General features: G+C 41.3%; 1 protein-coding gene across 2 annotated transcripts; it reads right to left on the reverse strand.

Moving 5' to 3' along the window:
- Positions 1-1,012: 1,012 nt before the first annotated feature.
- Positions 1,013-25,980, reverse strand: rnf38 (ring finger protein 38). 2 transcript variants are annotated; one of them, XM_080879248.1, is made up of 13 exons: positions 25,846-25,980; positions 24,202-24,899; positions 12,644-12,705; positions 6,170-6,372; positions 5,684-6,056; positions 5,382-5,546; positions 4,962-5,132; positions 4,220-4,405; positions 4,001-4,104; positions 3,790-3,874; positions 3,537-3,658; positions 3,319-3,418; positions 1,013-3,054 (listed from the first exon to the last, which is right to left on the reverse strand). In XM_080879248.1, the coding sequence occupies exons 2-13, from the start codon at positions 24,809-24,811 to the stop codon at positions 2,992-2,994; spliced, it is 2,244 nt and encodes a 747-aa protein (XP_080735374.1). In that variant the 5' UTR covers positions 24,812-24,899; positions 25,846-25,980; the 3' UTR covers positions 1,013-2,991. The 2 variants fall into 2 exon arrangements, with proteins under 2 accessions (XP_080735374.1, XP_080735375.1); XM_080879249.1 differs by lacking the exons at positions 24,202-24,899; positions 25,846-25,980 and adding an exon at positions 18,420-21,333.
- Between the last annotated feature and the right edge of the window lie 614 nt (positions 25,981-26,594).

The following is a 26,594-nucleotide window of genomic DNA, read 5'->3' on the forward strand; positions in this document are numbered from 1 at the left end:
GCTCCAGCCAGCCACAGAATCCCCCGCAGCCCTGCCCTCTCCTCCCTGTGCCGAAAGCAGCAGGCGCACCTCGCAAACGGAGGGCGCCCTTACTCCCAGGAAATGGGCAATAGAAAACCGATCGGTGCCTATGCCATTCCCAATATGCACTGGCTGATGTCGGGGCAGCATGAGTACGAGCAATTTTTTTATTTTTTTTTGCCGATGCCCGTGATGCCGCCCCCCACCACGATGCCGCCTCGGGCAACCGCCCGTGTCGCCCGTATCAAAAACCACTACTGCTAGGGAGACTCTTATAAAAGCAAAGAAATACAATTTTAAAAACCGTAGAAAAAGAAAAGAAATGTTTGTTGTTAATCCCAGGACCCTAGGACCAGATCCTTGCCCAAGCAAAGGTTTAAATTAACCCCCTGAAAAAAAGAAACTAACATTTCCAAGGCCAAGAAAGCACCGTCTATGGTAAATGTGAGAAGTCACGTGGCTCAGGCAGGAGGATTACCTGGATTGCAGAACTGCACTGCCACCAAGAGGATTGTTGTAAAAAGCACTTCACTTATGTGGACAGTTCATTGGAGATGATAATTTACAGGATGAAGGAAACAAAATGCTGAGGAAAGAGTAATGATACCACAGTGTTTTAGAAGAGCATGTTATACATTTATTATTGAACCAGCTTTTGAAATCCAAAAGACAGGGTAAGGGATTAAAAAAAAAATCATTGCACTACTTAATAAAGTATTACTAGTAACAACTCTCATACAAAATGTACAAATGTTTGTTAAAAATTTCATTATCATCATCAACAGACCTTCAAACGATTTTGGTTACAGATATAATACATAATGAAACTACTATGACACCACTTTAATGAAAGTTTCATAGAGTTTAAAGGAATATATATCAAACAACCCAACAAATTGCATGGAAAATGAACAGATGCACACTAAGCATACTGGTTGTGCCATTTTCTGAAAAGACATAAATAGTGGGACTGAGGTAATTGCTAGTGTATCAAGCAACGAAAAACTGTCCAACAAAAAACGATTCTAAGACACAAAAGGGATGCGTACAGAAATGAAGAAGAAAAACATTGATTCCCATTGTTTAAATAAGAGTTGTTGTCTTTTTAAAAACGTCTGATAACACTAAAGAAGTGTTTTGGATAAACCAATGTTCTTTCCAGATTCTGGAAAGCAGAAATCCACTTTGAATTAATGTTTCCATCTGATGTGGCAACAGTGAAGAAATACGAGTTCTACCAGGAGAAAATCAGATTGGATAAAAAGGCATGTCAGATGGAAGACACTGCAGGTGCCGCACTGAACTTCCTCTTTACTTTTTATGGCCCATGTTAGCTTGTCATCTTAAAAATATTGACCGTTCGGGATTTACATTTGAAAGCCTGATTTGTGCTTGAGGTTTATTAGTTATATCATGACTGATGATCATTATTAAGATACCGAGAATGAACACCTTTGGAAATAAACTGTGGGAATTTGAAAGAACTGATATATTGAGGGTGTAGTAAATACTGGAAAATGATGTTTGAAGAACATCTGTATTTTTTTATGCATTAATGCTTCTTTTTCTTAGAAAAGAGTGTGTATAGGTCATAAATCTACATATTAAAGTGCTGAAGTGAAAAATCCACCAGTGAACCAAAGTAGATTTAACGGTGACCTTATAAGACTCTTTAAACTTCTTCCCCGTGAGTGATGGGGAAAACACTGGAATCGCTACCTGCCAAAAGTATAGAAAGGTACCAAAAACAGACAGTCACATTTTAAATACCATATTCCCATTAAAATTATAATATACTGAGGATTGATGAAATTGTTGAGTTTTAATTAATTCAACCATATTTATCAAATATGTCTTGGAGGAGGAGCTTACTGAGCATGTTGAGATGTTGATAAATATATTTTCTGTTTTTTAAGGGGAAAAAACTAAACCTATACTTGTTTTAGAGAAGAAGGAACAGATGTAGATTCAAAGGTCTAATGTGTGGTTTAAAAAAGAAAGACGCACTGTCAGCTTCCCAAGAACCTTGGTTGTGAAGATCTGAAGTTACCCTTGACCTTCACTGGGTCTAAATCAATCTGAAGTAGAGTGGAAACAATTTAGGAAGTAAATGCACTGTACCACATAGGCTGCATAAATTCTACAGGAGGTGTAAAACTCACATCCCCACAAGTGAAAAGGCTCACACTGCTGAAAAAACACTCGCGCACAGACACTCGGATAGAGAAAATAAAGTGTATTTTTTCACTGTTCCAAAGTAGCTCACTCTTTGTCACACAGTGTACAGTATCTTTGTTTCACCCTATACAGACTGCTCAGAAACCAAGGAATGCAAGAATACACACAGAGAAATTAAACTGGCTCATTCTGCTGCACAATTATAATGAGTCTAGTTAAAAAGGTCAGTCTCTGCACACCAAAAATGGGACTGCTTAATTATAACCAGAAGAACAATAACGAAAATATAATCTTTGGACTGCCAATTTCCCCCCTCAGTGTTTGTTAGTACAACTATACAGGTGGTTTTCAAATAAGCCTGTTCTTCTCTCCACTACCAGAACTTAACAGTTCACAATTCAGAAGGGTTCATAATGCCATTTTTTTTAAAATACGTACATATATGTCCACCTGCACATGACACTGTGTCGTGGGTGTGTTTTTAAAGGCCATTTATAGTGAGCGTTAACCATCAGAAGAAGGCAGGGTAGCAGGGTCTAATAGTCCAAAAACGGAAGGCCTATGAAGTCCAGTGATGAAGTAAGCACGAGTCAGCAAAAAGTCTCCACACTTCTATAAATGCTGATCCCAGGTGAGAATTACCATTCAGTGTCTGGTGGGATAGAGTGAAGGATTAATGAGCACTGGTCGCAGTTATGTGTAAGCAAAGGCTTGTGGTAAAGGGGTAAGGAAGTTCACTGATTGGTTGGTGGATCCAACAGGGAGTCAGGGATTGTGGATATTTATAGGAGGTCACTCAGAGTCCCGTTGTACCTCAGAGGCATCGGCTCGACAGATAGGACAGGTCCTGTTAGCCTGGGAGAAAATTAAATAAAGAACCTAAATTATTAATGTACCAAATACAAACAGCGCAGCAAATAAAGTGTGTAATTTTTCTGTTTACTGAAGTGATTTACAAGTCAGGAGAATGCAGGCTGCTAGATATAAACACGAGTGAGGCAATATCTGTTTGGAAGTTCAGTTGTCAGTTATTTGCTGTGCCATGACTGCCCTGCCTGAGCTTCACAACCTCAGTGGAATTTATTACCGTTATCCTAATAAAAGAATGTCATCACTCACCTTAAGCCACTTGTCTACACACTTGGTGTGGAACTCGTGATTACAGGGTAATACTCTCAGAAGCTGGCGTGACTCGAAGTCACACATGCACACCACACACCTGAAAGACAAATGTTAGGAGCGTTTTTTACACATGGTCTTGGGCTAACATTTTAAATTGCGCAAACACCTGCAACTGCTCACAAAACAAAAGAAAATCCACGCAAAAAGGTACTCACAGTGTTTGCTCAGATTGATGGTTGTTGGGGTTGAACCTGTATGATGGAAGCTGTTCTATATCTGCTTTAGTTAGACCTCTGGGCTTGGCCTCTCCCAGACGCTCTGCGAGGTTCAACAGGGCCTGAAGATTTCGAAGATAAAGGACATGTTTACAAAAAAAAACAGTCATCATATTAACTGTCGCTTGATTCTACGATGCAGTATTTTCAAACAAAATGAAAAATGTGACAGCTCGACAGCAGTTTGTTCTACCTCGTAGTTCTCCACCTCTCCATCATCCACATCCAGTTCTAGACTGATAGCAGGGGCCACATTTGGAGGCATAGGAAGCACAGACCTGTGGTGGATGAAGAGCATGAAGAAGTTTAATACACTGCATTCATTACCATCCTGAGGTACACTCAAATCTCTTGCAAATTCAGCCACGTAGTTCCAACAGAATTTTTTTTAAGAAGGAACTTACAAGAAGTAAGGCAGGAAGCTGGGGTGGTAGGGAGACGGGGGTACTGCCTGTTGAGAACGGTAACGCCGGCTTGTGAATCGCCGAGGCATAAAGTGAGGATAGGGCTAAGACACAGCAAAAGAGATGGAAAAAATGTATTACACTATGGTTAAAAATTTCATGTTACAAAAATCCTACATTGTAACATAAATGAACATCTGATTTGACAAATCTACTCACCACTGTAAAAAGCTCCTGTGACAGGGGGTCGTGGTGTGAAAGGAACTGGAGCGGTGTTGAAGGCGCCAGAGCAGAGGGCGGCTGGTGGTGATGGTGGTGATGGTGATGGTGGGCATAGCTGAAACCTCCACCCACTGAAAGCTGCTCTCCCAGAAGCTCAACCTCATTTTCAATCCTCTGTAAGGGCTGTGATTAAATGACGAAAGCATGCCAGGCGTTATGGCGGGTTAGACATGTTTGCTGTCCTATTTTTTTTTTCTTTGGAGATTTCAGCAAAATCACAAAACAGCATATTTTAATAACACAATTTATAACTGATGGCTTGACAGTTTAATTAATATTAAAAGTTGTAACTCCAATAATTCGACTACTCTTAAAGAGACACATTAAGACATGTAACATGTAAAATCTTAATATTTGTAACTTGAAGAAAAAAATAAAATGTACACGTCTTGTAATGTGGAATAAGAAACAGAAAAGAACACCAATTTACTCTATAACTTCTCATCTGTAGCTAAATAAAACACTTGGACAAATTAAACAAATATGCTGGTCTAGTTTTAGCAACATTTCTTGTATTCTACCTTTAGTATAACAAACAGCAACAGCAACTTTGGGCAAATAACACACCTGTGTTTGACTAGCACTGACACTGTTTAAAGTCTTTATAAAACCGGATATAAGTCACTGCATGTATTGCACACAGCGATATAGGTCATTGCCAGTAAAGCTGATCATGTACCGAACGCGGCTGTTGTGTCTGGAAAGGCAGGAACTGTCCGGGTGTGGCGAGGTGGGGCGGGTGGTGAGACATGTGAGGTGGAGGGTGAAGCAGGAACTGAGGATCACTGGATAGCAGTGAGGGAAAGGCATAGGGCACCGGCAAATGTTGCACTGAACATGCCTGTATCATCTGGAAGAGAGTGGAAGAGAAGAGAGAAATAAAATGGTGGTCACTGTAATATGTAGTCTCACCACAAGGTGGCAGCCACAACTGAGAAAACTAACTAGTTTCCTCAAACAGGAAAGGTTTTGGCACACTTTTGTTGCTCACTTTAGTTTTCTTTTAAAGAAACTGCACAGAACAAAGTGTTTTATTTTTCAAATCAACAAAGAAACCCACACACTCCTACTAACTTTTACACTGTTTTATGCCTCTCACCGGGTGGTAGTGTTGTCCAGTGCTGAAGACCACGCTGCAGGCAGGGACCTGTTGTTGTGAGGAGCAGGTAGGTGGAAGATGCTGACTGCTACACAAAGGCGCTGTGAGACCGTGAGTAGGGACTGGGGTCACCGTGTAGGAGACAGGTACAGTGCCCTGCTGCAGCTGATGAGAAATCACACCAAAGTTGAAGTACAGCCTCTCTCTCTCTCTCTCTCTCTCACACACACACACACACACACACACACACACACGCAGCTTTCTATCATTTTCCACAGAAAATAAAATATTTGCAGACTGACCTGTTCATGCAAATCCATTACCATGGCTCCTTGTTGCTGTTGCGTTGAATGATGCTGTTGCTGATGATGGTGGTGGTGATGGTGGTGAGTGGCCGGGTGCAGTAGTCGCGATGATAGGCTGGGGAGATGGAAAGCTCGAGGTTCCTCTGAACCTACTCCTCCACCCCCAGACGTAGGAGGCTGACTGTAGGCGCTGGGAGTGTGTGTTGGGTATGTCTGCGGAGTGGATGGATGGGGGTTGTGGTGGTAGTTTTCATCCTGGAGCTCGGATGGTGACAGACGAGATATGGGGCCTTGGGTGGGGGGGTGGTGATGAGGAGGCAGGTGGCGAGAGGGTCTGGAGAGACGGCCACGCTGACGTCTTGCTGGTGGACTAAAAAAGGGATAAATAACAATTTTATATCACAGACCCTGAGGTAAGTTGTAATAGTGGAAGTGTAAAAATAAATAAATAAATAAATAAAAATCTGGAAACTGCCACCTTACCTGCGTCTGTGCCGGGCTGGAGTGAGGCATCTCTCTTGGTGGTAATGTGAGTGAGGATGAGACTGTCTCCGACTTTGGGGTCCTGATTCCCAGGGGCGGATGGGAGGAGAAGGGGTGGATGGTGGGGGTGCAGATGAGGTTAGCTGTTCCAAGACGGACTGACTGGACAGCCTCTGGCGCTTTGGACTGGGGCTTTCCTCACTCTGTAGAGGGAGGGGTGAAACACGGAGGAGGAAAGGGGAGAGGGGAGAAGAGGAGAGAGGGAATGGATATTGTGGTCAGTGACCCATGGAACTCATATCAAATAAATCAATTTCACCATGCTTTTCAGTCCCTCTAGCCTACAATCCATACCATCACATTAGACATTATGTTCCTTTGTTACTAACGGTACTTCCTGTATATTCCATGCGAGCTTACATACTTTGCATGCGTGCATCTGTGAAAGAAAGCATATTACACCACCAGCTCTCGAAGGCCCTGAGGGTTGAAAGTCACTTCCTCTTGGCGCGAGGAAATGCAAACAAAACAAGCACTCACAAGCCCATGTGCGAATTACGAGAACACTCCCTAAATTGGATAGCTTGACAAATTCTTTCTTGCGAAGTCAAAAAAAGTCAACAATACATACACAAAAACAGAGACATAGCTCAGTTTATTAGTCATCCAGGTTTAGACTGACTAATAAGTTATACACCGCTTCAATCCTACCAACTCATCTGTGAGTCACTTCACTTACTGTCAAACAGTGACTCGCACGCTTAGCACTTGGTGAGGCAAGAACACACACATATCCATGTGTCAGTTCTTAGTCACTCTTTTACGAGGACCTTTGCTGTGCTCTGAAGAACACATGGATTCTTTAAGAAACACCACACACACACACACACTTCCCCATAGTTACCCTCTCAATGCTCCCCCCCTTTCTACTTATTTGATCCCTGCTTCCAGCTCCCCTCTTCGTGGGAGAGACACGTTGTTAAAGTGTGATAAAAATGACTCAGCGGCTGTGACTTTTTAGCACACATACACACAGACACACACATACACAGCTCAGCAACCTTGAGAGCAGTGTGATAGCTAACAGGAAACAGCTGGAGAGCAGACTGCAGAAACTCACACACACGCACACAGTTATGGAAACGCCTGCAGACATGCGCAAATTCACATTCACACATGGGCAGCTGCCACCGTTTGAGTTCTACAGCCTATAAAGAACAATAGCTTCTGAAGTTCTTTAGAGGCAAACTCTGCTGTTCAAGAAAGAAAAAAAATGTTCAAAATGTATTCTGACTGCAGGCCCAAACAGAGTATACACTAATGGCTTGCCCATAATATTGAATGTGACCTGGGCTTGACAAGTTTATGGGAAAGGCAAACAATAACTACTACCAGGCAACAAGAATAACAAAAGAGTCATCTCCATACATCTCCATATGTTTAACAGAAATGGTGATGCAGGCCGCAGTTTTGAACTTAAATAGTTTAACCATAAATACAAATACCTTTAAAAAACAACAGTTTATTGGTCAGCTCCCTTTCATTAATCAGAATGTTGGTGATTCAACTCCTAGTCTGCATTAGGACTGCCACGATTAGTCAACTAGTCACGATTACGTGGACTATCAAAATCGTCGAAGACTAATTTAATAGTCGACGCGTCGTTTGAAGCTTTGTAAGGTCCCAAAAGACGCAGGAATAAGTAGTAGGATTTAGGAGTGTAATAACAGACTGAAACAGAAGATGGCAGCACTGCATGTACAAGGATGCCAGCTGCCGTTAAACCCCGAAGAAGGAGAAGCGGTGTCCGGTATCGTAGCTGTGTCAGGAACCGCATCCTCTTGTGCCCGCATTTGTAGGCCGATTACGTTACAGCGACGCGACGAAGACTGTCCAAATTTGAAGACTCCGACAAATGAGCCCTTCATTTCCCCAGATTTGAAGGATGGGTCCGGGTGTATACTTCGTGGCCCAACCTATCCCAGAATTCATAGCACGGCCCAGCTTACTTTCCAACAATGGCGGCAGCTAGTTAGTTTTAATATTACTCTTGTTATACTTTCTGTGTCACAAAATAAACGTATGACATATTTTCAGGTGAGAATGTAGCTGTGTAAACTGCTCAGTTTATCAAGACACCACATATTTTCAAAAGCGCTCCAACGTTTTTGGAGACGTCTGTTACGATAGCTAGCCGGGGTTCAAGGTTCATCAGAGCCGGTGAGAACACCGGACTCCTGGCAAATCGTTTTCAAACCCACCGCCGTCTTTTGCTACTCAGGTTAAACATGATATATAAGTCACTTACATAACTTAAAAATGTTATTGTTTGGCTTTTTTCAGTATTGTATTTGTTCCTGAGTAAATCGGTTTGGCTGAGATTAAAGTTATAGTTTTTACACAGCTGAATAAACGTCAAGCAGACAACTGATTATCAGAAGTGTGAGATGCTCGAGAATATACTCCGGTGTCCTGTTATATTTTAGATAGCAAGGAGCAGACGGCTGAGTTTATTAAACTCCACCGAAACAATCGGCAAATTTCATTAAAATTTAATAAACTAACATCTTGTCTTTATGTGTGTTTGAATGCATCTTCTATAATCAATAAGACTAGAAAAGCACCATTTAAATGCCAGTAAATTTTTATGAAATAGTGTACAGGCGTGATTACTTTACTGTAATCACGCCTGGTAAAGTTAGTTCTTTACCATCCCTAGTTACAACAGTGTTTACAACAGTGTTTACAACAGTGTTTCTGCCTTTCATCACTGGAGGGCTGGTCTGTACAGTAAAAGCTGGTTAGCAGCTAGAAGCCAGGCTAGAGTAAACTTGTGCACACCGTCATGTTCAAATGCAGTCAATTGAAATCACATGTAGATGGTAACCTGTGTAATCTCCCCATTAAGCACATTTGTTATTTAGAATAGTCATTTCTTGAATATTACATAAACTGGTACCAATATATCAAAATTTTCTATTCTGCCCAGCCCCAACACTAACTATGGTTTCTTTAGTATTGCATGTACAATATTATATCAGCGGACTGGAAAGAAGGAAGGATATTTGATGAAAAAATATAGAAATAAAAAATAGAAATACAGAAATGAGTGTGACTTTGGTATTTGAATCTGTCCAATCAAAGGACTAGAGCAACGTGAGAGAATCAGGGCCCCAAATGAGTGAAAAAATGTGGATTTGGGTGTGCCTCTTCAATTTTTTATATGTCATGTGACTCACCATACACCTTATCATTTGGGTCCAAGATAAACAGAATACAAGCAAGTATGTTGTAACTTCTTTTGAAGCCATGTGATAGCTGAGCAAATCCTTTCCGCCTTATCCCCTGTTAAAATTCATTCAGAACTCTATTTTTAAGGGTTTTCTTCAACAGGTAAGGTGGAATGAACCAAACATTTTGAAAAATAAATACATGAATAAAATGGACAAGGCGCTTTGAGATGGCTTTTGCTTCAGTCTTGTTTTTGTATTACCGTACTACTCTGTAAGTCGTTTTCTAGAACACATCTCGTATTCGGTGCTGTAATGAATTCAGTTTATCTTCAAAGTACGAAATTTTCTTTCGTCAAACAGGCGAACTCGAAACAAACTAAACAAATAAAAATATGAGCCTTGACATGACGAGAAGACTAAGACTTCAGTCACACAAATATGTTTTCATTTTAAAACAAATCTCTGTACATACAAGCAGTGTTTTAGAGTTTTACAAATAATCTCTTGTCTGTACTAACAAGGCTATGAAGGCATATTAATAAAATGACGACACACATGCATGCTGGGCATGATTGTGACACTGTAAACAAGACAAAAGGGATTTTGGCTTATAGAAAAAACTACAATGAACGAAAAGCAAAAGGTACAAGAAGAAAGGACCTGGACCAAAGATGAGGAGTCGCAAAGCAAATATGACAATCTATTAAAGCAGTACCATAAGCATCATAAATTGGTACAGGAAGAAATGGCAATGGGGGGAAAAAATGCCCACACAAGAAGGATGAAATGCCTAGCTATAATGTTTTGACCCAATTTAATTAGCAAACAAAGCTCAAACAGAAACGTAAGTCTTTTCTGCCTGCTGTCCAGGCTAAAACATAATCCCAGACTGTTTTTGAAACTAAAATCTGTGTTTTTAAATTCTTTTTTAGGATGGACACTTGGCATATATGAAGTACACATTAACAAATTAAACTTATTCCCACTGCTTTGCTTTTGAAACACATTTTTAATCACATTTAAAAGTCAGCAGATTCTTTCGGGAGACGCAACACAACATATGTTGAAGTTCAAGTTGGAATCGGAGTGAAACAGTGAGGATAGGTTATTTGTTACACAAGAAATGAAAAATAAGCTTTTCTCCATTTCATTTTATCAAAACCAGCAGAAGATACTACAATACACCCATTACGGCATTGGATGGAGGGCACTAGTGGTCCACCCCCACCCCACTTTGAGACACTAAGCTCCTCTCTTCCAACCCAACACCCCACAACCTCTCTACCAGCCTCGCCCCAACCCCAAAACCCTAGGGACATCTACTGTGCCCATTTTCATATCTAAGCCAGTCTCCTCTACTCCCCACCCTTCCGAATAACCTCCTACCATCCCCCCTTTCCTTCCATCAGATAATCTAAACCAATCTATGATCCTCTTCATGTGCCCCCTGCTTTTTCCCTGTCTGCCTGCCCTGTCCAAGACCCTTGCTTAAAACATGAGGCCAAAAAAGGTTCTTAGACAGGACATACACATCTTAACAAATGCAGACTATTGCCCATTACTATGAAAGTTTGATGGGCCTGTCTACCCACGTTAGAGGGAGGGGAGCACTGCCAGACAAAGGAGTGTGTGTGTGTGTGTGTGTGTGTGTGTGTGTGTGTGTGTGTGTGTGTGTGTGTGTGTGTGTGTGTGTGTGTGTGTGTGTGTGTGTGTCCTAAAGCAATGTGTTATAATGTGTCCTCATGTTCTAATTGAGTGCCCGAACTTGTGAACTTATACACAGACACACACATCTGGTCCAAAAACTAAAGCTAGAAAATATGAGAAGAAAACATTCTGACACAAACAAACTGACACACTGTGACAAACTGTGAATCCATCTATGGCTCACACACCCTCATATTCCTTCTCACAGCATCCACAGCATGTTCACAGACCAGAGTGGACAGACATCCTGAAGCAGAAGTGCAGACACACCCTTCCACATTCTCTTTCACCATGTCTACATTTGGGGTATGCATGTATCCACTCTCACCCACATACACATAGCAACTCTGGCCAACAGCTGTTATGGCTTCACTGTCTTTGCTGAGAACCAAAATAAAAGAGAGGCCCAGAGACTGCATGAAAATACAAACCTAAAAAAAATACAATAGAGACCGGGTTTCTCTTTCCTGCCATGAGAGTCTGTTCACGAATTTGCACACTGAGCAAATATGGTCATTTGCTTTTACAGATTCATTAATATTTTGCAGACATGCTCCCACTAGCACTCAAACACTTCTCCCTCCCCCACTTATTTTCTTTCCATCAACAAGATTTCAAAGCCCATTTTGTTTCCTCTGCCACTGTTCCTCCCTTCCTTCCCCTCCTTTCGCTTCTCTCACTCCAACCAAGTTCCACAGCTGGAGGTGAAATCATTAGCAATACCCCCTCCCTGTTTTTGGCCTCGCCTCTCTCCCTCCCCTCTTTTCCTCCAAGCTTTCTGCAACACCTTCCTCAGCATCCTGTCTCGCCTCTCCTCCTTTTTTTACCCGTTTTCCACTTCATCTGTTAGCTTTTAACACACAACTTCACTTGTGATGATGACTATCATTTACTCAAGTACACTTGTATACTGAAATATTATCAGTAGCACACACACAAACACACAAGGTTTTTGTTTTGTTTTTTTAAACTGGTAGCGCAAACATATAGTTTCTGAAACAAAAAGGATACGCACCCTTAGCAGAAAAGGGAAACTGTTTTTAGTGAAAACACTGCAAATAACGGAAAGCGGCTAAATGCAATATCCAGTAATCAGATTAATCTGCTGTAAACAACTGGACATCAGCTGGTTATTCAAAAGCATGGTATGGTATGCTTCATTACACAAAAGTAAACAACAAATACATGAAACGATGACAGCCTAACTATTTGTAAAGAATAAACTTAAACAACAATCTGCAGTCCTCTCTCACAGATGTATAATGTGCATACAGTTATGTACCACCTCTTAACATACTTTGGCATTTATGAAATGTAAAGCAGAGGCACTGCTGTTTGAGTTTCTCAAGGAGGCAATTGGAGGCAAATGTCTACACAAGAAGCCTCATTGCCTGCTGCTGAATACTAAACACCATCAAGCACTTCTCAGAGCTAAAGCTTCATCTCTGGGAGAGGGGTCATTAAACCAGTACATTTTAAAAGTTTTTCCATTTTCCAGAAATTCTGTGAAAACTTTAATAAATGTCTTTCTTACCTTATCGCTCTCCTCTCCATACGCATGGTCTGGGTGGCAGTGGTAGGACCCGCCAGAGGCTCCTGTACAAAGAAGGAAAGAACATGTAAGGCTTGCTACAAACCTTTCGAAATGAGTAGTTTTTCCTTATTATACCACTTTCAAGTCCATTTGAAGGTCACAATTGATGCCCCTGCATGGTCACAACAAATGGAGGGCACTCAGACATCCTTACTAAGCCATCTCTACACTCCTACGACTCTTTTTCCCCACTCAGACCCTCTTGGATGCAAAAAAAACTACAGCAAAAAGTCTTAAATTGCCCAGAAATCGCCATCATCTTCGCTTGGTAAGTTTAACAAAATTGTATTTGAACAAGCATTATCAGGCCAGGCTAAAAAGTTTCTCTATGTATTTCTCATCCAAAAATACAGAAGCAGCTCATTTCCCTAAAAATACAACGCAAATAGGCATCAGTTTTTCTTATGTACACGGCCATGAAAGTTATTTTTTTTCTGTGGTGTACTGTGTATCATTTTACAATATAAACTACAACATAAAAGGAATACCTTTTGGCGTCATTGACATTATAGCCATCATTGTTTGGAGACCTCTATTATCTCCATTTAATCCCTTTGTTGTTATTATTCTAACCCAACTTAAGGCTTTATACACAGCAGCAAAAAACAATGACAACATGTTTGTTTGTGAGAACGCTTGCTGACCGTGTGTACGGCAAAAAAGTGACTGAAACACATATGGCATACTCTTGTCTCACATCAGAGGCAGTAGATGTAGGCACACATGCAAAAACACACACACACAAAATAAACACAGTAATCCTGGATTAGAGAAGCTTTCTGATGATACCGCCGCTTCCATCACAGCTAAGACTTTTACTCTTTTGTTTTTCAACAATCCTTTCATCTTTTTATTGTCTTTCCTATTTATTCTGGCTTTTATTTTTCCTTTGTCGTGGGGACGTCTCTCGTCTGAGACGTCCTCACCACAGATGGTGGCAGTGGTATACACACCAAGGGTAAGCACTCCCAAGGGCACTCCAGACAAGACTACCTTTTCAATAAAAATGAACGAATCAAAAGTAAAAAGAAATAGATGCACAAAAAAAAATTACAAAGGTGTTTAAAAAGAGAATTTTTCACCTATCGGCTGTTTGTTTGTGGGATTTTTCCTGCTTACAGCCAGCCTCTTTGAAGAGAAGCTATGACTGACAACAAAGGGGGGAAGAGACAGAAAGAGGCAGAGTGAGGTTTTCACAACTGAATTCCTCAGTCCTTAAAAAGCATTTCCTTTCATACTTCAATCCCTAGAGCAGGACAAATAAATGGATTGAAAAGGTTGAAGTAAGTAAAGCTTATATTAGTGTAGTGAAAACCAGGCTAAAAGGCTATTTCCACTGAGATGATTTGGGACAGAATACTGGTGAAGTATATTCAGGGAGCTCGCCGGCTGCATAGCGGCTCGTCTCTGCAACACTCATTCACTGATCACAATAGGCAAAAATCCAGCTCCCTCCCTGAATGTGGTCTCACTTGCACATTGTCAGAATCCTGTAAATTGACTCAGAAACGAGTCATTCAGTTAGAGTCACTCTATAGAGCACAACACAGAAGCTACAGAGCAGGTTTAAAATGTTGCAGTAACATCGTGTTCACTGTTGGACTAACAGACTGTGCACAATCTTGGTTCTGCTGTTAGGGCACCGAGAAAAGCCGAATGGTGGGATTTGCAGTATGAATTACAATGTGCGAGGAAATGGCAAATTCTTCGACAATATCTAGGACGTTTTAGACAGTACAAAACGGATTTCATGGACACTGAACTACTGTACGAAGGACTTTGTCACATGAACCTTCATTGGCAAGCCACGGACTCTGCAAAGGATGTGACCTTCTTGAATCACCTTTTCCGTGTCTTCAGTCATTTTCGCAAATCCAATGAAGTCCCCAACTTTTCTTGGCATGTGAGGAAGCAGTGGGGTTGAACGTTAAACTGTCTTTGCCCCACCAAGTAAAAAGTCTATGACAAAGAAATGAGTAATATAATCAGCTGCTACTCAAGTAAGTCTCCCATTATAAATAAAGATATAGATAAAGTCCAATTTTACTGTTTTGGACTACAGTTGGTGATGGTTAGTCTTATTCTGCTGTGGAGACTTCAATGAGATTGTTGCAGCAGCACATGAACCAGTTCTTCACCTGGTTTGAGTGGCCCTCCCAGCTCACAGCAATTTTCCAGGGTAAAACAGCACCAGTCCAAGATAGCAGAGTTGGTAGTCAGTTGGTGACAATGAGCATCTTCGGAGAATAATAATATCTTGGACTAAAACAAAAGCAGTCTGGCCAATGAAGCAGTCAGTGTACAACTACAAGAGGCTAGGGTTAGCTGGAAAAACAGCTAACCTGGTTAAAAGCATAATGAACCAGTATTTGTGAAGTAACATTTACATACATGTGGGAAAACAGCAATAGGCTGCAAAGTTTTCTAAACTTAACTTTCAGGTGATTTTGTGTTTAAAAGTGAATTTTGCATAGCTATCTGAACAAGAGGAAGTCGGACACAGTAAGATATTTTGTTGCTAGAATAATAAGGTCAACACACTGCATCATGATGGAGAATTGGGTTTTTTTGACAATTAAATATCTGCCGTGTGAAGCAGATGATATGAAAAACTATGACTCATAATACTAAAGACACAAAGTACTGCTTTAGAGCACCACAATTCATCTCTTGTCTCTTTGAAAGTCACAAAACAAACTTTTGAAAAAACTTTAAAAAAATGAACTGAGTGTGCAGTAACCATTTCCTGCTGTGTGAAATTTAAAAAGGTCTTATCTAAATGAAGGAAAAATGATTGCAAGCAATGCCAGCTTAAGTAACTATGTGGAGAATGAATAGTTTGCAGGCCCCGCCTTCCCCGTGGCTGCAGAAAATTGCCATCGACTTTAGTTGTTTGTTTCACGAAACCAGCACAACAATGTTGGCAGGAGAGGGTGAAGGAGGAGAGAGAACGAGAGAGAGAGAGAAGTGTGGGTGACAAGAAGAGGGCAAAAGGGAGGTGCAGAAGAAGAGGACAGGGCTGGAAACATGCATGAAAAGGTGAGACCACTGAGGAGGAAAGGGAGACAGGAACAGACGGAGTGGAAGAAAAACGAGTGGAGGGAGAGAGAGAAAGAGAGAAGAGCCAGAGAGAGGGAACAGGGTGGGGGTTGTGGCTTCCCCTCTTGACTGCTATTGATTTTCTGTAAGCCTCAGAGTGCATCAGCTATTTCTATCCATTTCCTTCACCTCTCCCTCCCCTTCTCATCCCTCCCTCCCCCCCCTGCACTCAGCTCAGACACCCTCCTTACACATCCTCCTCCTCCTCACACTCTCCATCACTTCATCACCATCCCTCCCAGCCACCGATCTATTTCCCTATCTGCCGGCCTGTCTCCCTCCCATATATTCCTGAAGCTTTATCGCACGGCACCCACATTTCCTTTTCTTGCCCTATCGCACCATCTCTATCCATGATCTCCATCAGCCTCTCTCTTACCGTCTATCTTTATTCAACTACATCTTCCCGTTTCATGTCCAAATGGAAAAACACAGGAGAGAGTGGGTGAACAGAAATGATAGATGAAAGGATAGATGATAGATAAGCAAAAGGTTTACTTAACAAATCACCAGCTCAACAGTAACAACCAGCCACAGAAGGCTTGCTGCAGAACTTGTATGCATTTACATAGCATTCACAGAAAGTAAGCAAAACTGAACATATGTATATCACACACATACACACGCATATACACACCTCTCACATCACCCCGCCTCCTGAACACATGTCAGAGCACACTTCACACCCTAGCGCAAAGCAGTCAAGTAACAAGCTGATATCCAAGCTTAAAATAGGCGGGCATGTAACGCTTGCCCAACCATTATCTGCTTCACACGCGCTTCATGGCAAAAGAGTGTGTCACGTATAGAAATGGGACTGATTCTACCGTTCTCCCACTTCATTGTCCTCCTACATTTCCTTCCTCATTATCTTTCTCATTATCTTTTTTTGTGTGTTCTGCTGCAGTCCTTGAGGTTGCTCCTCCATCCTGCATTTCTTCTCAAGCCTGAAAATTTACATCCCACAGTCTGCAAGCGTGTGCAGGTGGTTGCACATAACATACTTGAGTGCGAACTTGTTGTGAATATGGGCAACAGTGAGTAACTCACACGTCTATGTTCTTTTTTGAAACCTCATCTCTGCATGCCTACATCAGAATATTATGTCGTGTATGTATAATAAATAGTGTTTGCTGAAGCATCTTTCAATGTTTTTGGATTTAAACTTTTGCCATGGTGAAGTTTGCATGCCTTTGTGTGTGTGTGTGTGTGTGTGTGTGTGTGTGTGTGTGTGTGTGTGTGTGTGTGTGTGTGTGTGTTTTACCAAAAGTCCAAAATAGCCACAAAAAAAGCCCAAAACAGTTTAGAAGTTTAGAAGCATGTTTCTTTCAAATTAAGAGTCACTGAGTTCAAATATTAATGTAATCCATTCAAAAATCAACATTGTTTATTCATATTTATTACATACAGGTTAACACACAGATATTTTTTTGCATTGTTTAACTAAAGGGGAGGTTTCTCCATGCTCACCTTAAATAATAAGTGACTAATTTCATGGCAGCTACTTTCTAAACCAGTACATTGCTAGTAAACATAGTTCCAAGTCTGGTATTTTTGTGAGTATGCCTGTCCCAGTACTGTCTACGTGAGCTCAAATACAGGCTAAGTTTAAACATGAGCACAGTCCAAGAAATGGCCTATGGCTTCTTCCGACATGACAAAATGTTTAAAACTGGATGTGTAAATGTATAAAGTACATTCTTTATGACGAGGCTGGTATTGTTTTGACCTTCTGCATCTTTCAACATAATAGCAAAATGTGGATCTGCAGACACACAGAAACTTTACTGTGCTATGCCATTTGGGTATCTTAACACCCACTGAAGTATACTTTGCAACTGACTTTCATTTCATTATACTACAATACAGGTCAGACTCAAACCCGAGCCACTGAACTCCATGCGGCATGTGGTCGCCTGCTCACCTACTGAGCTAAAGTGGTGCTCCACTACTACACTTTTTTTCTTTTTTGTTAAATCCGTCTCCCTGAACTATTACATCCATTAATTTTCTTGCTCTTGCTTTTAAAGTTTTCTGCTAACCAACTAGCACCAATACTCCCTGTACTCATACCAGCTTGCCCCGTGTCCCTTGTTCTTCTAAACAGAGCCCGCACGACTCTGAGTACTGGTTCAGGAGCCATAATGTCGATATAACCACATCCACAGAACAGAGGACAGTACTACCGCCAGCAGGTTCAATCCAGTGGAGTTGAGAGTCCATTCGCAGGGTACGAGACTCACTGGAAATGAACCTGGTCACACCGCTCCAGTATGCTGCTCTTCTATTATGTATTTGTGACACAAAAAATTTCAAAATTTAAATATTTGCAGAGGAGTTTTATTTCATAATTGATTTAAGAAAGCGCATGCGTTAGAAATAGTGGTCTAAGAACTCAATAGCGTTGCGGCTGATATGAAGCTGGTCTCTAGCTCGACTGTGACGTCATCCTGTCTGTATGCACATGTTTCTAACAGTCCCATTCCTGCTCCCAGCCCACCCAGGCAGCAAGTAAATAAGGCGTGTGCACTGACGCACCAAGTCAGTCGAGTTCATAAAAATACAAAATGCACACAGCGAACCGCTCTTTCACACTCGTTTTCTTTTCTCACTCTACCTTCTGTCTTCAGTCTTCCTCTCCACATTCCCCTCAGTGAAAGACAGAAGCCATCTGAGCAACAGCATTAGGACAAGGAAAGTAATGGGCAGAAAAGGAGAGTGCTAACTGTCTTAATTCTCTACTTTCCATCATAAATTTTGACACTAGTGCCACAAAGTGAGCTCTCAACTATTTGAACTACATTCTGAGGAGCCCATTGGAAATAGCTACTAATAAAATGTGCTTGCTCTCTGTCTTTGGGGCAACTAACACATCATTTATAAGCCAGGATCAAGAATGTACCCTGGCTCTCTACTTATTAGAGCTGGGATCTGCTCCAATCCCTAACTTAAGTGAAACTAAGCCTCCTGGACATCTTTTATCTCAAATGAAAAGAAAGAAAGTGTAATATTATTTCATAAGCTGGAAGGTATAAATCTCACAGCCCCCAAAAAACCCCCAACTAGATACTGAGTAAATAAATAAGTAAATGAAATTATCTTCACATTCTGACCAATAAAACACCCTAAGTGCAATTAAAATATATATATATTTATACCAAAAACAAAACCCAATTTCCCATTTTTTTAAAGTTTTTTTTTCACCCCTGAGAGCTTGAGAGGTGGCAGGAAAGGCTATCAAAACAAACACAGACAGAAGCTTATAGTTCACTGAAATATCTTAATGACTCTTCTCTACCATCCCTACAGCGTGTTCCACCTCTCTGCTGCCCATCTGTATGCACAGTATGTTTAAACAGTTCCTGTTTGCCAAAATACAGCTCCATGAAGCGCTGAATTTTCAATGGATGTAGCCTTTTAGCCATATGTTGGCAAAATGATGAATGTTTGGAAAACACTCAGCATATGTGTGGACAGCAGAGAAGTGGATTATCCTGCACATGAGGTTTGGGGGTGGGAAGGGTTTTCTTACAGTTACACTTTACAAAACATCCAAAGCAAACTTACTACTTCAATCTACAACTATGCAGATTAAAATATTCAGTTCATGTAAATGAGCAGTCTTGGTTAAAGCAGTGAAAACAAAAGACAAACAGAGGTGGAAAGGGAGAAGGACACATTGAGGGGTAGTGTTGAAATGATCAACAAAGATAAGGATACTCAACTGTTGAGGCACAGAATTGCAACAGAAGCTATTTGAGATTAAAAAGAAATTTCCAAAGGCGAGAATAAGAAAATATAAATCATGAAGTTGTATTACACCCAAATTTCCCTTTGTAGGACAATTAAAGGATTATTCTATTCTGTATGAAGTTGGCTGGGTTTATACTTGTGCTAAGGGTTAATGGTGGCCCTATCATAGTACTTAAAAAGTACAACTTGACATAATATGCCATTTCCCAGCAGCTTACTGAGAAAGGGTTACATGAGCAGGAAAAGAATTTTACAAAAGAGGATATTTCTCGCAACAAAAGGGGAAACACAGGCTTGCAGCCATGATATAACAAAAAGGTACATCCAGAGGACATATGCAATTAAACTGAAAGCAACAGAAGGCCAACATGCAAACACCAGGAGCAAAGTATGCCTCCCTCCCATCCTCCTCCTTAATTCACTCACCATCCATTCCTTTCTGACACATACCTTTACCCACATTCCCAAAGTTAGTGCTTGTCTTGACTTCAGTCAACTGTTCTGGCCTCTTCATGCCTCCAACACTTTTTCAGTATCCACACCTCCTCTCAGGTTGCACACAACTGCTTTGTGCAAGAAAGACATGCTTCCTGTCTATGCTTTGCTTATGGCCGCACCCCTGACGTGCTACGTTTCTTCAACAGCCCTCTTCCTTATATTTGTTCACATCTTCCTTTTGTTATCACTGCCTGGTCTCAGCCTAATCATCTTCCCGTTCCTCATCCCCTGCCTGCAACTGACCTTCCTAAAACTCGTTCACTGTACTTGCTTAATGCAGTCCTATGACTACAAATTCCCACCACTGACTTGTTTTTTAACCAGCTATTGCAGTTTTTGCTCACTCATTGGCTTCCTTCTTCTCTCCTCATACTGACCTTTCTTCAGGAGTTAAGTGACCCTTTGGCATTCTCTCTTACACTTAGTCTCAGAAGCACCTTTTTTCCAAACCAGATCAGAGCCCTTTCCCTTAGATTCTGAGCTAATTTAAGGTCACTTTCCCCTATTCCAAGGATCCTCTCTTGCTGACCAAAGTGACTGCTTTGTTGTTTATTTGGAGTGACAGAGTAGCAGGGAACCCCTGCTACTTGGTCAATCCAAGTGAAAGAGTTTCTCTTCAAACTAGAGGGGGTTGCCTGGGCGACAAGACAAAGGAAAGCAAAAAAAACAGAGTGCATGTTTCCACTTCTGTTACAGACAGAAGGATGGAGAGGACAGGAGTGGAGTGGAGGGGTAGAGGTAGAGTGGCAGGATTGTCCGCCTCTCTGCTGCTTTGGGCAATCCATTAAAACGATCCCTCCATTAGACAAATGTGAAGGAGGAAGCCGAAGAAAATGGACCGGAGGGGTACAGAAAGGGTTGACTGATTCAGACGGGAGGGAGAAGTGAATGTGAGTAACAGGACAGACTGTGACAGAGGTGGGTCGCAATCAGGGTAAGATATCAGCTGCTACAAAGGATGTTTTTATCAACTCTGACCAATTGGCAGCAGTCTTAAACATTTTGAGAGCTTTTCTGTGCTTCTCTTTTGCAACCTCAAGTCTTAGTTTTGCAGACATCAGCTCTCTTAAGTCTGAAAACATAATGATTTCCTAAAAAGTCATGTGAACTTTATGACAGATAAAAAAAAAAGAGGAAAATACCCTTTGCACTGTGTACAATATGAAACAAGTATGAAAGAACAACACATAAAGAGGAAAATGGGAGCAAAATAATTACAACGGGGGACTAGGAGAGTAGAGGAGATGAGTGGAGAAAAGGGGAGAGGAGAGGAGAGTAGGGAGGGGACTGAAGAGTACAGGATATCATTATCTTTCATGTCCAACGCAGGTGACTAGCAGTGGAAGAATGGATTAAGTATCCCTCCTCTCTCCCAGCAAGCAAATCCCATTCTGAGAATGGAAAGAGGGTTTAATAAGAGGTGTGTAGTGGTGGGAAAGGTCCAGCTAGCCAGCTGCTTTACTCTTGTAGGAGTACGTTTAACTATAAAAGTACACCCCCACCCCACCCCCTGCTTCCTGCAGTTAACAATGTAAACAGCACTCAATTAAAAATACATAGAAATAAAACAATAACTTACATTATATTTAAACTGCAATATCTACTAAATGAAAGAAACTTTTATATGTGTGCATTTGTTCTACTGTTAGACTCATCATCTACCTACACAAATGCAGGAGAGAGTAAAGTACAAACACAAATGTGTACATCCACCTGTAGCCTTTCTGAGTATCTGTTCTTTTGTGGGTGTCAGGTTGTGTTGAAATTTGTCTGAACAACAAGTTGGTAAATTTATAGAATTTCTACCCAGGTCCTCCTCCTCTAAATCAAAATCAATTTGGATGGAAATACAATAAAGTCATTCCATTCATTGATTTGAGCTATCCATTTCACAGCGAAGCTACTATGATAGAGTACAGGCAGCAAGTCTCAGTGGGTCGATAAACTCTGAAGATAACTAGAAGCAGTTTGGTGAGACACTGTGACTTGGCAAACTAGTCTATATTTTTATTCTTATTCATATTAATTTGTCTTGGTTCTTCGTTCCTTCCTAAGAACAACATACAGAGACACAACTTTATTTCCTTGGAACTCAACACAAAGGCATACAAGTAACACACACACACTGCTTTGACAACCTAATGACTGAGTGTTCAAAAGAGGCCTCTCTTTGTTTATGTGGGTTCAGCTGTGTTCTTGCTCTCAGTCTTCCAAACAGGTAAATCCAGTCTCTCTAAAGACCTGCTCAGTTTTTTGTGTACACAGATATGCAAACACCTACTGTTTAAAATGTGACAGTTTTTTTGTTTTGTTTTTTTAAGTCATCATCATCTTCATCATTATTACTCTTATATATAACTCAAGCCATGGACTTCAATAGTTTCATTTCACTGTGTATCTCGATGGTGTACCCAAGTGAGGACATATTTCGAAGAGGTGAGCAGAAGTAAGTACCTCCACAAAAAAAAAAAAAAAAAAAAAAACTAGGCCGTCTGTCATATATGAGTTGCTTAGCGAGAGAAATGACTGCAGTCTTAGACATATCCCAAGAGGTAGAATCGGTATGAGTAATTTGTCTGCTGTAATGAGACCAAACCTAAACCCTGCTTTTCCCAGAGTCCTTACATTTTAATGTCAATGACTCAAATTAATTTGCAAAATAAAAACTTTATAAAGCAAAAGTTCCACTACATAACGTCTGTATAAAAAGGGGATTTTGTTTTAGAATGTTCCAATGTTTCTTTAAAATAATAATAATAATAATAATAATAATGATAACTAGTAAAATGTTTCCACAACACCCGTGGATACTACCAACTGCAGAAGCATTTTCAAACCTGTGAAGCCAGTTAGGTGTGCTATTAGCTTTAGTGAAAGGAAAACTTTCCCATAGCCTCAGTGAATGTGAAACTCTAGCTGTGCTGCTTCTATGTTATGAAGTTCACAACACTGCACTCACTGTGTTGTGTGAGAGTGCCCTCACATGTATTTAACACCCAACACCAGTCCACACATACTCTAACCAAGTTTGCTTTGCAATGGAGCAAAAACGTCACAGCAGAGGTTACCCAGGTACACAGCAAAATCTCCAGTGTTAAATTAACACTGGAATATTTCTAACATTTTGAGTTATTTTCCAGTGTTAGAAAATCAGCACTGCTCAGTGTTAGTCTTTGTTAATCTTCAAAACTGACTAGGTTACTTTTAAACATATAACACTGTCAAAAGTGTTAATTTAACACTCAACAGTGTTGTATTTAACACTCAGAGGTGTGGACCCATATAGACACTCTCCAGTGTTAATTTAACACTGGAGATTTTGCTGTGTAGCTGTGAATTAAAAAGAAAAGAACATTTGAAACGGAATACAACCTCAGACGGAAACCAAATATCTGTTAAAACAGAGGCCATGGCTAAGATTGTTTACCACTTTGCTCAGCTGATTCTCTGTCATAAGCACGTTTTTTGTATGTGTATGTGCATTTATAACAGTAAATGCTGACTAAATATTGATCTATTCAATATCATAATATATGAGTAATATATGAGGATATTTTAACTCTTGTTCACAACAAGTTGGGTTATCTAGCTACAATTGTCCCTCTAAGAAGCTTTGAAAAAGAACAGACCATACGTAGTTTAGTCAAAGGTTTTGCCTGTACACATTATAAGGCTTGTTACCTAGCTACATCAATATTTGTGTAATTGACTAAAAGTAGACATGCCACAGTGCCTAAAGAAATGCAGTCTGGTTAACTAACTATGCACAGCAGTTCAACTGGCTTGAGGCTACCCCAGTCCAGAGCACAGGCTGCTGTTTTTCATTTGCCTACTGTATGTGCTAACTGTGTATCACATCCACACTATAGCTAAGTGGCAAGAACATAAAACACCCCATCTAATTAAAATACATCAAATGTGTTCACACATGCACAGACACTACAGTCATGCCAAGCCCAGGGCAGTCCCCTCCCTCTCTCTGTTAGCTTCTAAAGAAAGGTATTAGAACACCTCCGCTTATGTCCCTTCAACTCGCATACAGTGTGAAATTAAAAGTCTGAGTGGAGGTGTGACTCGCCTTTCCTTCTTGTTCTAAATCTACACAACCACATACACGTCCATTGACGATGACAAGTGGAGACGTTTACCTGCTGCTGGGATGCGGTGCGCTCCGGGAACAGAAGACAGCCTCTGAATGCCGGGAGAGGCGTTACTTCCTGGGGCTCGCTGCTGGTTCTCCGAGTGGATACTGTGAGTTCCAAGTGGTGCGCAAGCGGCACCGTTCTGCTGCTGTGGATGTAGTTGCTGCTGCTGCTGCTGATGGTGGTGGAGATGGTGGTGGTGGTGGTGGTTAGATACCATAACTGCGCTGCCGGTCATTCCATTGCCATTTCCAACACCGCACGACTGATAATATCCAGACCGTGAGCGAGATCGAGTCCTTGGAGGTTCCATGGTCATTTGGTGGGGGTGAAGGGGGTGGAAAAGAAAAGAGGAGGACGCTTCTGGGGACTGCGGCGGAGAGCCGTTGGTAGATCCGGGCTGTACAAAGCCCCTCGCGCCGCTCTGGCTGTAACTATAGCCCCCGAGTCCTCTGCCCCCCTCCGCGCCCCCGTACTCTATTCGCTCCGCAGACTCTGTCGCCCCCGCCTCGTCGAATAAATCAGCCCCTTTAGGGACAGGCTCCGGGGTGGAGGGCAGCCGGGGGCAAACTCGAGGCTCCTGAGTCGTTGGCTGTCCAGCGGCTGCGATTGGCATTTCCTTTCGGGGGATTTCCTTCGTTTCTTTTCCTTTTTTGTTCCCTGCGTTTTCCTCTCGTTCCCCTCACCGAAGCAGCTTTTACACACTGTTAAAATGACAAATTAAATGAGTTAGGAAGAGTTAAATCGAGTTGTGAGGTACTCTGTTAACACTGTACATCACAACATTCACCAAGCTGGACTACCTACACAAACAAGTCAAAGCCATCAGTTTCTTTTGACATGCACGTGTGTTGTAATTTTGAGTTAACTGGTAGTTTGGTACTAGAACTTTGCTATTTCATAAACTGGTTCATCAGCTTACATTGTGAATATTTAAGTTTTCACTCGATTATACTGTTTGGGAATTAAAAATAATAATAATCTACAAGAATGTGACAGGGATACGATTCCTCTCCCGGCTCACCAGCAGCTTTAACTTCACAACAGCAACGACCACGGCTCGCTAGCTGACGGGAAGCTAGCGTTTGGGGGCGATGCTAACATTAGTGCGCATAGCACGCTGTGGTAAAGGCGTTATGATGCTTCTTCTAACTATATAACTACAGTGTTACCACACCAGCTCGCTTTCTCGGAATCCCAATTATCCTCGAACCGACTTTAAAACAACTTTCGCCACTTTAACCCACATTTAAACTTGTTTAGCCAGCCTGCGTAATGTCGTTCGCTAGCTTGGCAAGCCATACCAACCCCTCCTCCTCTACCGACCAACACAGAGAAAAATCCCATAGCTAGCCACCCACGCCTCGAAGCGCTTTAAAATATTTGGTTAATAGTAAGAAAACAAAACGGTGTTGTGTATAAACTTATTCGTGTGATTTCGCTGCGTTGGGATGAGCCGGTAGAGCTTTCCCGGTTGTATGGAAGCAAACAGCAAAGCGCAGACAGAAACATTAAAAGTGGCCGGTCTAAAATTACAAAGAAAGAACCACGGCTAAAATTAACAGGATCTTAAGGAATGACCCCGCCTCTGTGTCTAACGCTGAAACCGGGTCTATTTCCCCTGCTCTGAGTATTTTTTTAACAACTTACCTTCAACGCGCTCTCCCCGACTGTACTCCCAACTCGGATCTGTCGATAATATTGCGAGCCCTGTCTGTGAGAGTGTATGAACGTGAGTGTGTGAGCCCAGTGTTCGCTCGGTGTCAGCGTGAAATGTGACAGACCGTCAACGCTCAAGTCGGATTTCACCAGACCGGATCAATCGACGACAGAAAACAGAGTGCATTTGTAGTTGCTTCCCCCAGACACAATGCTGGTTAAGTCACCGATGGCAAAAAAACACAGACAAATGACTAAAACTGTTAATGTTAGTTTGTTTTTATAAATACAATTTTAAAATCCGGACTTTACCGGTGAAACGAACCAGTTTAAGCTCGGCAATCTATTAGTAGGGCTGTTAAATCAGAAGCCGTGGATAGCAGAGAGGCAGACTAAAAGGGGCTTTAAATTATTTATTTACAAATACCAAGCCTACCCATTGCAGCTGTTTCCTTTGGAGTCGAAAGTTCGCTTTAAAATTAAGTATTTGCTGTGTTTGCAGAAGTTACTTGAGCTACAAAATTACAGTAGCGAGAAAAAAAAATAACTAGAACGTTATTAAATAGTGACAAACATAGAAAAATGGCGGGGGGAGGGCAGATTATTCAGCCGTAATCTAAAATAAATTAGGCCACTAGGATAAATGAAGTGCCTGTGTTTATCAGATCTGGGCCAAAGTTTTCACGTTTAAAAAGGGGTTTTGCATGTTTTCTCATAAGCTGGAGAAAAATGTGATTGAA

Source organism: Rhamphochromis sp. 'chilingali' (assembly GCF_963969265.1).
Source record: "Rhamphochromis sp. 'chilingali' genome assembly, chromosome: 4".
Classification (NCBI taxonomy): Eukaryota; Metazoa; Chordata; class Actinopteri; order Cichliformes; family Cichlidae; genus Rhamphochromis; species Rhamphochromis sp. 'chilingali'.

Excerpts from the sequence above, each read along its gene's own strand:
- rnf38 (XM_080879248.1), bottom strand. The coding sequence starts at position 24,811 with ATGCCAATCGCAGCCGCTGGACAGCCAACGACTCAGGAGCCTCGAGTT. Across the intron at positions 6,057-6,169 it reads CCAGCCCGGCACAGACGCAG|TCCACCAGCAAGACGTCAGC; the intron begins GTAAGGTGGCAG and ends TCCCTTTTTTAG. Across the intron at positions 4,406-4,961 it reads AGACACAACAGCCGCGTTCG|CCCTTACAGAGGATTGAAAA; the intron begins GTACATGATCAG and ends ATTTAATCACAG.